Source organism: Dicentrarchus labrax, unplaced genomic scaffold (assembly GCF_905237075.1).
Source record: "Dicentrarchus labrax unplaced genomic scaffold, dlabrax2021, whole genome shotgun sequence".
Classification (NCBI taxonomy): domain Eukaryota; kingdom Metazoa; phylum Chordata; class Actinopteri; family Moronidae; genus Dicentrarchus; species Dicentrarchus labrax.
The window spans coordinates 22,973,775-22,987,577 of record NW_026136705.1 but is presented as its reverse complement, the minus strand read 5'-3'; the positions used below and the strand labels follow the sequence as shown (position 1 = coordinate 22,987,577).

Here is a 13,803-nt window from a genome sequence, read left to right as displayed (position 1 = left end):
AGCTTGGCAAAAGGCCTCTAGAGTAGAAGGGGATGAAGGAGCAAATAAATTATTTGAAGCAGAGCTACTTTGTGCCACTCCCTCAGAGAAAAAGACGGCTCCTGCACTTGTCAAGACTAAGAAATGAGGATGATGGAAAGAAGAGCATGGGAAAGAAATAAAAGTACTGTAGGTTGAGGAAATAGCACAAGAGGGAAAAGGGGGGGGAGTGATAATGACAGAGATTATAGGGGAAAGGCAAAATATATTGTGTGTTTGTGTGTGCATGAGAGAGATAGGGAGAAGAAATGGCGATAGGAGATCATAGCTTGCAAAAGAGAATCCTTCCTGGCTGAAATAGGCTTGCTGCTGCAACAGATGGGTCTCAGTACGCTTCAGTTCATTTGATAAGAAACAGGAATCTGAATAAATAGACTGGACAATTTCCAAAATACCAAAACCAACAATGTGTTAGTCCATCTCTCATTACTTTCCGACTTCCCCCAGCCAGTTCGTGGCACTCAGCCCCAAATACACGTGTTCCATCTGCAGCAAACTTCACAAACAGGAGTAAATAGCTTTCACCCATGGATTAGTACACATTTGAAGCTCTAGTGAGTATTTACAGCAGCAGGACATTGTATGTGGGATTGAGTCAAAATAGACTACGGTGCCCGCGTTCATGGTCATGACCGTACATGTCAACCAGTACAATGGTGTCTCACTGATATGTTTTTAGATTAGAAGTAGAAGTATTGAGGCACAGAGGAACAAAATACTGCATATCAGCTTCAGCTACACAGACAATTATTATTATGGTTTTTCATGATATGGTTTTAGCCTTTAATGAGTCATTATACCGTCTTCTTGAAGAAGTATCTTGTAAATTCTTGGTCTTAATCAATTAGTTATTTGTTAGTTACTTGTTTAAATACAGATAGTCTGTATTAAAGACTGGAGTTGATGCTTCAAACCAGTGTACATAAATGAATGTATTGCACATAGGCAATTTTTACTTTAAACTGAGGCCTGACTGCCGGATCTCCATCCATCTCTGTCAGTTTAATAAGAACCAGATAATTAGTCTCTTAACAACTTTAATGGGCAGTGTGTCCCCTAAACGAAACAGTGAGGCATATTGAGTGCGTCTGCTGGCTGACATCATGCAAGTTTTTCCATTACAAGGATTCCACGAGGTAACAAAATGCACTTGAGGATTCAGCCAGAGATTATTGTTGTTGATGTCAAAGAGACTGTGAGGTTAACTTACGTAAACAGACGCAGTATATCCCTTCCCCTGTCACATACTTGCCATTTATATTTCCACTTGTTTGGAGAGACTCATCAAGTCTCTGAAGATGTCATCTAATTGAGACTCATTCTGTTGTTAATAATTCAAACTCCGCATAGAGCTTGGGGGTAAAAAAATAGACTAACTGACCCTGAATTAGGTTGGACCTGATATCTAACACCCCAAAGGTTGGTCATATTGTAAGCAAAAGGTTTTAAAATACGAGTACTACAAGTAAAGACTGTAGTATAGTTAAATAACCTTTATTGATACCCAGAGGGAAAATCATTCTCTGCACTCCTAAGTACTAGGACAGGGAGAACATGCAAATTCCACACATCCGGGAATTGAACCCAGGACCTCCTACTGTAAGGCGACAGTTAACCACTGAGCCACTGTGGTGGAATGTAATGTGATGAATTTATGTGTCTATGAAAACATGGATTTCTGCTTAGGGAAGTCTCAAACTGTGACTGAAATTTCCTTATTTATTTCTCATTAAACACATAAACCAAAAAACATTGGTCAAAAACATTAGCCAAGCATAACTCCGGTTATTACAACCTGGGTTATTCATCATCATTTTATAGTTTTGGCTATCATTTCAATCGTTAATAGTAAAATTCACCATACTCACCAAGTTAATTGCGGAGATCTGGTAAAAGTGCAAAATATCTATAAAATAAATCTGTGAGAACACAGTTGACAGACGGACTGCATGCTTCATGTTTGGCCTGCCGTGTTTGCTGTAGCTGTGCATACAGTTTTCTCGTGAAATGGGTGATTACCACTCTTATTTCAGGTGCTCTCCAAATAAATAATAATAGTTAATATCTGACTTGTTTATAACTTGTTTGATCAACTAACTGCCCATGTTTCCTCGTCTAACTTCATTTTGCGATACCAGAGTGTTCCCAGATTTCAGCAATTACTTTGGTGAGTACAATGTCTTCATAATCAAAGCAGATGGTGGACAAAAAAATTAAGTAAGACCCAAGTTGTAATAAACCTGAATTATAATTCAAAATGATCTTGGTGTATTACTTTGCAACATTCCAACATTTGCAAACTGATATAGTTACATTTAAAGTTAACACTTCCAAGATTTACCCTGCTTTTCAGGTTTCAAGCATAATCCATTTCCACTTAACAACATAGGGGAATTAAAGTAACTTCCACCTTGCGTCATACTTCATCACCATGATGAGGTTGCCCTCTTGTTGATTTTCCATCCTGGCTCTGTCAAGATGAGCTAAACTGCTGTTGTTAACCTCATTGCTGCTCTGTCCTCACTCCCTTGAGATTGTTCATATTTGTCATATAGTTCAAGAGCTCATTATTGAAAATAATTAGCAATGCTAAACACAAAGATGTCTGTTGGTGTGTCACTGGTGTTGTCATGTTATTACTGTATGGATCCCAGTATAGTTACAGATGGAAACAGAACTCCCTCCAAGATCTTAACCCTGACCTTGACCACACCAAGCCTTTGTAATAATCCTTATATTTCTAGGCTAATAACTTTTATTCATACTATTGATTATGAATTATGGTAATTAATTATTACCATTAATTTTGAATTGTTATCCGTCATAAATCACTGTGCTTCTTTGCAGAATCCTGGAGGAATCTATAGACTCTAGTGGTTGCCAGTGGTTTTAAATGAAGTACCCAAATAGTTAATAAAGGGTCGATATTTGCCCCCCTGCTATTTATTCTTCAGATAAATAATGTTTATTTCCCAACTGAGCACTGCTGTCAGTTTTTATGCAGATGATACCATCTTTTATGTTATTATCTCTACCACAAACCAGCTCTTCTCCAGATTACTCTGTTTTTGATTAATTTTAAGATTTTTGTAAACTTTAAAGACAACATGTCTGCACTTCAAAAGATCATAGACTGTTGATGTTCCCATGACCTCAGTGGAAATGTAATTAATTCAGTACTGCATTTTAAATAGCAACGCTGATAGGCCTACAAAGCTCATGTTGAACATCTTGCTAAAAAGCTTAAAATCCAAATTTCATTATTAAACTGGACTAAAACTTGTTTCCCTTGTTTTAAATGGTTATTTCTTCACATTCTTTTGGTGATTGTTTATGTTTTAAACTCATAAATCTCCTTAATTCTTACATATTGCACCTTTAACTAATGTGGACATCTAGACATCATACTAAACCAAACTACTGCCAAGCATATTCTGTGGTAGTCTCAACCAAACTTGTAAATAACATAATGACTGTGTCGTCACGTTGCATATGATTAATGTCATTATCATTATTATCATTACTCCCCTCATTATCATCAAAGACCAACGGAAGGAGAATGTGTACATGCTAAATTTACACACATACACAGGTGCATACACGCAAACACATTCGGAAGGCTTTAAGTTCATTCACCCACTGTACCAAAGTCATCACGTCCACATCTGAGGGAGGAAATTATATATTCAATTTCCATAGAGATGAGCTGAGAGTTACTTTCAGCTCCTCTTCCTATTTGAAGCTAATGAATGCAGATTGAAAAGATGTTGATTCCGTCTAAACAAACACCCCCAACACCTGCACATCTAGTGGCAAGTCTGTCCTCTCTAGCACTGAAATAGAAAACATGATTTAAATATTCATACCCCTCAATGGACTGAATGAATAAGCAAATTAATAATCTATCCCATTTATTTCTTTCTCTCTCTCTCTCTCTCTCTCTTTTCTGTGGAGGTTTAAGAGTGTGGACAAGTGCAAGTAGTCTGCTTTATGTTAAATGCCGTAATTTGTTATCTGAGGGTGTTCATAAATGAGTGTTCTCTGTTGCAGTGATGTTTCCTATTAGTCATGCTCTGAGAAAGCTTCTCTTTCTATGTTTACCACGGTCACCAGAGTGGAGGAGTAAGTCAGCAGTGGATGGAATATGGACATTGCAGTGTTTCAGAGATAGGAGTATATCACTACTCTAGTTGTCCATGCTAAAAATGTATGCACTTACAGTCCTGTAAGAGTCATTAAAAGGCAAAAAGTATACATTAGGTTGCAGCAGTCTAAGTATAGGTTTCTGTATCTAAAGTCCTCCTACAAAATCATGTCAAATTTAGTAAGAAATGCAGTTCCACCCAGATTCTAGTTTTTACCAGTATGAGCAAATGTTTATTTTGAGCCAAATTATATTGCATGTGGCACTCCTATCCAAAAATAAGGCGAGACACTTTTTCATGTGATCAATTTTGAGATTTTGGCCTATTTTGCTTTTTGTCTTCTTTTAGACTAGTGGAAATAAACCACACAAAAATACACTGTTTGCATCTGTAGATTTCCTTAAAAGTTAGCAATACATAATACCTAATTTGCATATTCAAATGAAAATGTAAATAATACAGAAACAGATATACAGAAAATAATTGTTTTAATGTAAGTAATCAACAATTTTTGACCATGATCACCTGTAGTGTCTTGCAAAATGTATGGACTTACATTGACATACAGTATTTGCATTGTCCCTACATAAATAAGATTTATTATGTATTTCCAGCTAGAACATCTCAATGGGTTAGTGCCTCAGAAAAAGGACATTTTTTAACTTTTCCCTCACTCAATTTATTAATGTATTTTGGCAGCATCAATGACTGTAACAGGATAACCCAAGCTCTTTCAAAGCAACAACTTAAAATAATAATATTGGGCCGTAGCCATGTCTTTTTTGGCCAATGCAAGTCTGTGGCTCTGCAACAGCAGCAGCTATTTCTGCCTAAAAAGCACTTAACCTGCATTTTACAAATTAAATGAGGCATCGACACAGCAACGTAGACAGAACTGGTGCATTTCATGATGGCCATAGTCTGCAGCTCAGGGTAAACTGTTGTGTCAGGTGTAACCTTCATGTCAAGACAGCTTGACCTCTCTGCACAGTGGTGGAGCAGTCATATTAGAAAATAATATGGAAGTGGACAGCCAAGGAGAAAAGAACACCGGGGTGCTTAAAGCTCAACCTCTGTGTTGAAAAACAAGGGAAAGAGACAGAACTGTATCAGGAAGAGAAATAATGGGGCAACCAGTCAAAGACTATTTACTTCATCTTATTTGTGAGGGAAGCAAACCATTATCTGCCTTGTTAAAAGTTATAAAACAAACTACAGTATAACTAAAAAGGCACAGGAGGCTGCAGACCTCTGCCTAGGTCAATTGTCCAGTCTTCTATGATATGCAAATAAGCCCACCATTCACTTTAAATATGGTAAGTTTGCATGTATGCCTTTTTGTATGTTAGTGTAGTTCATTACCTCCTTGGAAGCGGCAATGATCTACAAAAAAAAGAGTTCAGGAAAAGAAAATACAAGAAAACACCTCACCTGTGTATGATGCGCTTGGTGCGTAGGTATCCCAGGGCCAGGGCCAATTCACAGATGTAGAGTTTGACAGTGCTCTCTGAGAAGTGGACGTTCTGCTGGAGGTGATAGCGCAGGTCTCCTCCCAAAAGTAAGTCCACCACCATAAACATATCCTCCTCATCCTGGAAGGAATACCTGCAGGGGGAGACAGTCAAGAGTGATGAGTCAGGGGAGGCAGGTAGGAGCAAGGACATGGGCCGGAGATGAAGGAGATTTGGAAAACAAAATAATATGGAGATAGGTAGATGCATATAAGGGAATAGAAAAGGAAGTGAGAGACATGCAATCATAATGGAGGCATAGACGGAATCAGATATGGGAGTGAAAATAACAGCAGATACAGAAACAATGAGGTATGAGGAAAGACATAGTCAGCAGAGAGGGAAGCAAGGTAAATATGGAGTTGTGGAAGTGGTAGGAGATGCGGGGGGGGGGTTGAGAAGGGAAGAAGGTGGCGAGAGGAGGAGAGGAAAAAGCAGCCACAATAAAGAGCCATAGATTTAGCATAAAACATTGTTACAAGAACCCAAAAGATAAAAAAAGTATAGAACCGTTTTTTGTTTTTTTTAGATGGGGGAACCCATGCTGGAACAATGTTTGTTGTGTGTTGTCTAACAGCAGAAGGTTGATTTTCTAACTTTCTGGATTGCTGCAATGTTGAAGACACGACTCATCAGCAATAAAAGAGGATGATAAGTGCAAATTGAATTGAATCAGCCTCGTGCTCCTCAGGCAGATCAACCTTTTGATGACAGCATAAAAGACCTCAGTACAAACGGTCTGACAAGAACAAACGGTTCAACAAAATTACCCATCAGTGTTTCAACCTCATGATCTCTGAAAAACACCACCTCAGGGGCTTCCCAGGGTCTCTGAGGGTAGATGCTGCTCTACTCTGTAGGACTTACAACAAGCAGAAGAAAAACACTCACACTCTTTCACAATGAAGGGAGAGCGCCTACATATTGGCTGAGTCATGCCTGAGGCAATGCTCATTATCCTGTCTTCAAGGCTAACAAGCAAAGAAAATCTTTTATGATCGTGTAAACAAGTGGCTATGATAGTTAGGAGACAGGTGAGACAGGTAACATAGTGTTCCTACTTGAACATGTTTTGAACAACCTTCATTTGACAGGATTATTTCTATTCTTTATTTTGTTTTCAGTGTTATAGTCACACAGACTCTTTTTTTATTTTATTTAAAAATAACATTAAGGCTTACATTCATTACCAGTAATATATCTGACATTCTTATTATTGATAATAATAACAACAGCAAATGCAAATTCTAAAGGAAAGAAGAACAAAACTGATCAATGTTGCTTTCCAAGGAGCCCTGTATAGCTAAAAAAAAGTCATAATCCCATCAACATTGGCGGTAGGAAAATCTTTAATTATACCTCTATTTCTGCATCCACTCAGCAACATTATTCTGCTCAGGCGGCTCCCTGCCCTGCCTCTGTCTCTCTAGGGTTAACAGTTTTTCCATCAGGCTGGTGAGTATATTGCCATTTCATTAGAGCAGACCATTACACTTATTAAACATTCCTTATGTTAGTGTATAGTCTAAAGATTTGGCAGGGAAAAGTGAACAGTCTCCAACAGGGAAGGTGACACAATATGTCACTTAATTTATTTTTTAATTCTTTTTTTTTTTATTATTTTCTGTGGTTCTTATTACATACTATATGTAGTATTTTCTTGCATATGCCTCAGTCCTATGTTAGTGTGTGAATGATATTCTCGGTGATAATGCTACTTGTGGTCATCCATCTATTCATCCACCCATCCATCCATCGAGCACTATCATGTATAACAAGCCTTTATCAGCATGCGGCCCACTGCATCGCCATTTGAGAAGCTGTTGCACAAATCATCATTGCTTTTACATGTCGAGCGTCCCACCAGGGCCACACTTTTTCTTCCCGTCTCTAAACGATGAGCTAATTAGTTTCTCTCCCTTAAGAAAGTTTTTATGTTAGTTATTAGCTTTAATTTATGCAAAAATAATATTACAAAAATTGCAGCAGCCAACATTTTCTGGCTTGCCTAAAGCGTTGCTCTGCATGCAACACAATGTCCTACGTCTGCAAGTTCAGATCTTCATTGGATAACTGAACCACCGCCCCTTCTTCCCTTCAACATGTTCCTGATCTAAAATAAACAGGCTACAATTTCACTGAACACTTCCGCTAGTTTGTTTGGTTTTTCCACTGGGGTTTCTACTGGCAGATTCTCTGTAAGCACCGTCATCTTGGCTCAAACTCAATCTTCTGTGACAGAGGGTAGCTTTTTGCCACGTTGGTGAACTCCCTTCCTCAGGGCCCTGGAGGTGGTGCTTTTCTGCATTGGATGGATGGACATTGATTGAGCTGACTCAAAAGTGTCTGCTAAGGCTCAGATAATGCTGAGACCACTTAACATCTGATTGCCAATGGCCTCAGAGTGTGGAAAGAGATCTGTTAGATGCCCGCCCTGAGGTGCATGGAGATACACATGTGCACACACTCACACAAAGTACTCTCCTTTTGTGCATTCATCATTCAATATTATGATGTATTATTACAAAACAACTTAAAATGGCAAAAAAAACCAAAACATCTTGAATTTGAATGTCACTCAACCCTAAACACATAGATGCACAGTCACACACACACAGACACACACACACCAACAAACAGTTCTCTACTGATGAATATCAGTTTTAGGGATGAAAGAAATGAGAGGAGGCCAGCCCTTCACACTTAATATGTATAATACAGTACAGCTGAATGGATGGGACCAGCTGCAATGCTATCAATCACTCAGACAAGCAGCAAAGACTTAGCCACACCTGCGGACACAGAGGTTCTCTAAAGTTTTTGGCAAAGTTTACATGTGTGGGTGTGTGTGTGTGTGTGTGTGCCATAGGGAGGGGACAGCATACTGGGATGATACTGCATCTTTTATTTTGAGTATATTTACAGTACAAGGATTACTTATGATTTAAATGAGCACTACAGGTGTTATATAACAGTTGTATAATCTGCTCGGTTACAGACATATGGGGAAATGCATGCAAACCCAGTATATTACAAAAGAGAGATAAAGAACTTACAAATTATGCGTTGTATATGAAATTTCATTAAACACTAATATATAATTATCTGGTTTTCCAATTTTTGTATTAGGTTTAATTTTAACACATATATTGCTATATTATTTTACATTGATTAATTCATTATTTTGTAGCAGTGTAAGTACTTTGAGTACATTTCTGTTTTCAGTTTTTCTTATTATTTTTTTTAAATGAAAGACCAAAATCAATGAGTTCATGTGAGATCACTGATTGGTTTGGAAGTGTTAGCCACACAGGTAGAAAAATGTATACTATGCAGAAATGACCTATTTCATGGACATATTCTAAATGTTAAAATCCTATCATTCCTGGATTTTTTGAAGCAAAAAATGCAGCACGAGCCTTATAAATACAGAGCCAAAATTACTTAAAAGCGACATATTCTGAGAGGAGGGGACTCCCATGGAGAGTCTTGGATCTGAAGAAAAAAATAATAATAATCAAAGTTCCAGCTGCTGTCATTAGATGTAAGGGAGAGATAACTGAGGATGCAGAATTGATCTGTGTGTGTGTGTGTGTGTGTGTGTGTGTGTGTGTGTGTGTGTGTGTGTGTGTGTGTGTGTGTCTGCGCATGGAAATGAAAGCGAGTGTGGTGTTGGAAAATGATATGACACCCGATTCTGGCACGGAGATAGGAAGCACAGATCAAACGGGTCTCATATTATCATCACATTCTCTTAAATATCAATGCAGTGTTTCACTTTGATACAGGATTTGTAGTTTTTTGGGAACAACACAACTCTGACTGGGTTCATAGATGGTCAAAACATTCTTTCTGAATTAGCCAACGTGCTCCTCCTCTGGTTCTGTGTAGTTGGACATATGAAGTATTAATGAAACACACATTTGGAAATGCTTGCACTACCATTAGTTAGAATGTTATAAAAATATTGTCATGGGAATAAGCATGATAGACTAGTATAAACATTAATTAAGGGAAATAGTGTAACATCCAGCATGTAAAAATGTGTGTGAATGTGATTCATGACCTCAAATAGGATGGCCAAAGCTTAAAACAAGGCAAGCTGAAAACTGTAAACCAAGACAAGAAAAACAAACCCTTCAGTGGTTTAAAGTGTGAGCTTGATAGCATTCTGTGTTTGCTGGGTGGACTCCATTTTACTCTATCTATTAATCATTTGATTAACTCCCTTTGTCTCTCTTTCTCCCTCTCCCTCGGTTTCTCCCCCTCTTTCTCTCTCCTTCAGTCTACCTCAGCGTCTCTCCACCCGCTCTCTCTGTCTCACACCCCCACACACACACACACGTACAGTGTAAATACCTCTAAACCAGCAAGGGTAGTAAAGGTGGTAAAGAATCCAAGAGCCTGCTGTCACAAGCATTTAGGGGACACAAACTAGACTTTAATTGCTCTTTTTCTTGGCAAAAAAGTTAACAGAAAACAGCAGTTTATAAATTTTGTTAATTCCTCTAGTATTTAAAATATACAATGACGCAGTTTCTTGTAGTGTAGAGTTCTGTGACTTTTATAAACCTAAATCTTCAACTTTATCATGTTTAACTTTAAATTGAATTCAACTTTTCACTTTCATCATTAATTACTTTTTTAGATCCATCTATTTATCAGTATAAAGTATTTACTATTGAATTATGTAATTATTTTATATTTTATTTAATCTTTACTAAAGATGTTCTGAGCCGATTGTAAGGACTGGTATCAGGGCCAATCCAGGATTATTTGGTATGGATAGGTATTGGCTAAAATAGTACAACAAAATGTGATCATTATTGGCAGATACCCATTATTAAAGGACTCAGCAGGATCAAGGCCTTAATCTTTACCTTTAATTAAATGTTTTCAAAACTGTTATCTTTCTGTCTACTAACCTTTCTTTTGAGGTGACAATCCTCAACCTTCTTTTTGATCATTTTGGTAATATCTCGTGCTGCTGCTTATTGTTGGTCTGCACTGACCGAACATGATTCTCAGCCAAACTGATGTTGGTGCTTGATCTATCACTTTCTGTGCACTACAGGCTTTTCACCTTGGAAAACCCACCTGTCACTGGGTTATAAGAAAAGCAAATGCAATGTAACAGCTTTTTTATCAGCCGGTTAGTATAATATTCACTGACAAAAAACAAAACAAAATATATTTTCATGTAAATATGCTATTAATTTATCATACAGTACATAACTACTGGATGAATGATTGGGTTGGGGTTGAAGGACATCAAGTCCATCAAGTCAATCGATAGTGCACGTGAGTCCTCCATGAAACCAGTTTAATCGAGTAGAAAACCAGCTTTCATGCTCGGCTGAGGTTTCCATGTTTTCTAATCCCACAAGCCTTTCCATCAGAAAGCCAAGGTGGTAAAAACTGAAAGGGCTCAGCCGTCATTGTCCAGAGGAAGTTGTTCTGTTCTCGTAAGCAAACAAGACTGACTGACCGCAATCTCTTACACAGTTGCTCAGGAACAAAGCTGCCATAAAGATGGTCATGGTTATACACACAGTGAGGCACTTCCAGTAGTTTCTGATTACTGTACTGTGCACACACACACACACACACACACACACACACACACACACACACACACACACACACACACACACTCATGCGTACTGCCATCCAGCAGCCAGCTCTTTTTCTTAAGATCTGATGACAGACGCTGAAGCTTGTTTTATAAGTCGTAAAAAGTCCCATATATTATATACAAACTCTGACATGTACACGCACACACACACACACACACACACACACACACACACACACACCACACACACACAAAGTGAACAACTAAGTATTTTTTCTTACCGCTTCAGCACTTGACTATCTGCATAAGTGCACATTATTACACTTAATAATGATTTGTATTGCTGTACGTACTATTTGTAAGATATTATAGCTGCAAATCAACTTCATCCTTCTGGGACTGACTGACCTTGTGCTAATTGAACTTTCTATTTTATGCTATTTCAGCAACATCTCCACTCTATTTAGAGTGTAAATTGGTCTCCTATGACAACAAAAACCCCATTTCTTCTAAAAACAAGCACACCCTCTCTTTCTCTGACATGGCACCAGAGTATTTAGAAGGTGTTTGAATATGAATTAAGTTTCCACTGGCTTGCTGCCACTGCTGTCAAAATGAATTAGAAATGGTACTCATTAAGTTGTTTGTCAAAGGTGCTCTAGGCAGTGGGTCATCCGAGTTGCCATCAATATGACAACATATATGTATGACTAATGTGATTTAAAGGAACCTCTTTTATGTTGAAGCTGTGCAATGGCGATGAAAGTTTTATGTTGAAAATATAACTGGAAACTATCTTTTGAAGTTATGAGGTAGGAAAACATCACAGCCATCACAGCGGAGCAGCTGTGCCCAAGTGATTCAATTTAACTTTTTTGGTGTTTGCTCACTCAATCGTTGCAGTATTACCCGATAAACAATTAACAGCCAAACCAACAGCATGTGGTGGCATACGTGTTTGCACAACTGCAGCATGGGCAGATGCGTGAGGTTAAACTTTCATGACCTTAATGTCATGTCTACATAGAAAGCATTTCAGCCACATTTTTCAATTGTCTGTTTCACATGCATGACGGAACAAATGCGCTTCTATTTTAATAAATTCAGCTGTCTACACAGGCCACATACTTACGTTGCATACTTGTGTTTTAAAGGCTTCAAGTCTATTTTGTTCCTTTTCCAAGTTTCCGTTTACTGCTTACCTGTGATAATACAGTAATTGTGTCTTTCCAAAACATTGGTGATCTACACTCAATACTGTTCCTGAAGGCATCCTACGTAGACACATGCTAAGCGCTGAAGCTGCTGATGCTTCTCTGCTGACGTGCTGCTCATGCTACTCCTCTGTGTTATAACTAAGAAGTAATATAAACCACATAATAATTGAAAAAAAAATCAGCCTACCAGTATTTAGTTTACTCACTGGTCTTTTTCTTTTTTCATTTTGATATCAGCATTACTTTGTTTACTGTCTCCATCTTTTTTTTTTTTTGCATCTGCAATGGGCTGAGCACATAGACAGCAACAATACAGACATAACAAGTTCTCCAGCATCCATTTGCAGCTGTTGCTTGCAGCCTTGACCAGCATTTTGGGTAGAAAGCAGAGAAAAGGAGTCAGACTGTAGATTAGCACCTGTACATTATGTTGAAATGGTGCTTTTAATTAGCCTTGCTGGCACCTTGCTATCATCTGGTTTCTCTCTTGCTTGCTTGTTCTCGCTTGTCCTTTAGTTGTTCCCCTTTATCCTCCTTCTCCTCCTCACTGTGTCTAATTCTGTCATTCTTTCTCTCAGTGTCTATATCTGCTCCGCCACACATGCAATTCAATGTGACCCCTTTGTGGCCTCCAGGCAGCCAGTCTGATGGGAGAGCTTCCTGCATGGAGCTTTTAGAGGCACCGGCACCCCAGGCCACTTCAGTAATGGAAGTCTCCAGAAACCACAGGGGCTCAGAAGCTAATGGTAATGTGTCCTTACAAAAATACTTCCTTTCTCTCTTTCTGAGGTAACATTTGTGACATGAAAGGCAACGCGGTACATTCAAATACTATAAAAACTGCTACAAAGTTTCTGTTTTTTACAGAAGGGGAATGTTTCAGACACACAAATTATTCCTTTTTAGACTTAAGTAGATTAGATTAAATCAAATAAGACAGGTGTTCATACAGCAAAATTCAGCAAAAAGAAATCCTGATTCTTCATTCATTTACAGTAAGTGCCTTAATAAAGAATTATTCCCCTTCTTTAAGAGTAATGGAAATAAAGGCAATATTCCCAAATGTATCCCCTCTCTGAAAGAGTAACACTTGCACCCATTCATTAAATTTTGATATATATTCATATAATGATATTGGGCTCCTTAAGAAGGACTTGTTCTTTCCCCTCAGTAACCCATCTTCCATAACCTGAACACACTTTACTGAGTAAATTAACTAAACCACCTCAATGTAAACTGTAGAGTCTCAGTAATAAAATGACAAATCAAGACTTTGTTGTTCAACGCAAGGATTTTGCGATTACGGCAAGGAGACG

General features: G+C 38.1%; 1 protein-coding gene across 3 annotated transcripts in view; it reads right to left on the bottom strand.

Moving 5' to 3' along the window:
- stk32a (serine/threonine kinase 32A) overlaps positions 1 to 13,803 on the bottom strand; it is a 64,574-nt gene that overhangs the window by 36,190 nt on the left and 14,581 nt on the right. For all 3 annotated transcript variants that reach the window (XM_051401654.1, XM_051401655.1, XM_051401653.1), the window contains exon 5: positions 5,616 to 5,789. In XM_051401654.1, coding sequence (XP_051257614.1) covers positions 5,616 to 5,789 — 174 coding nt within the window. The remainder of the gene's footprint in view (positions 1 to 5,615; positions 5,790 to 13,803) is intronic.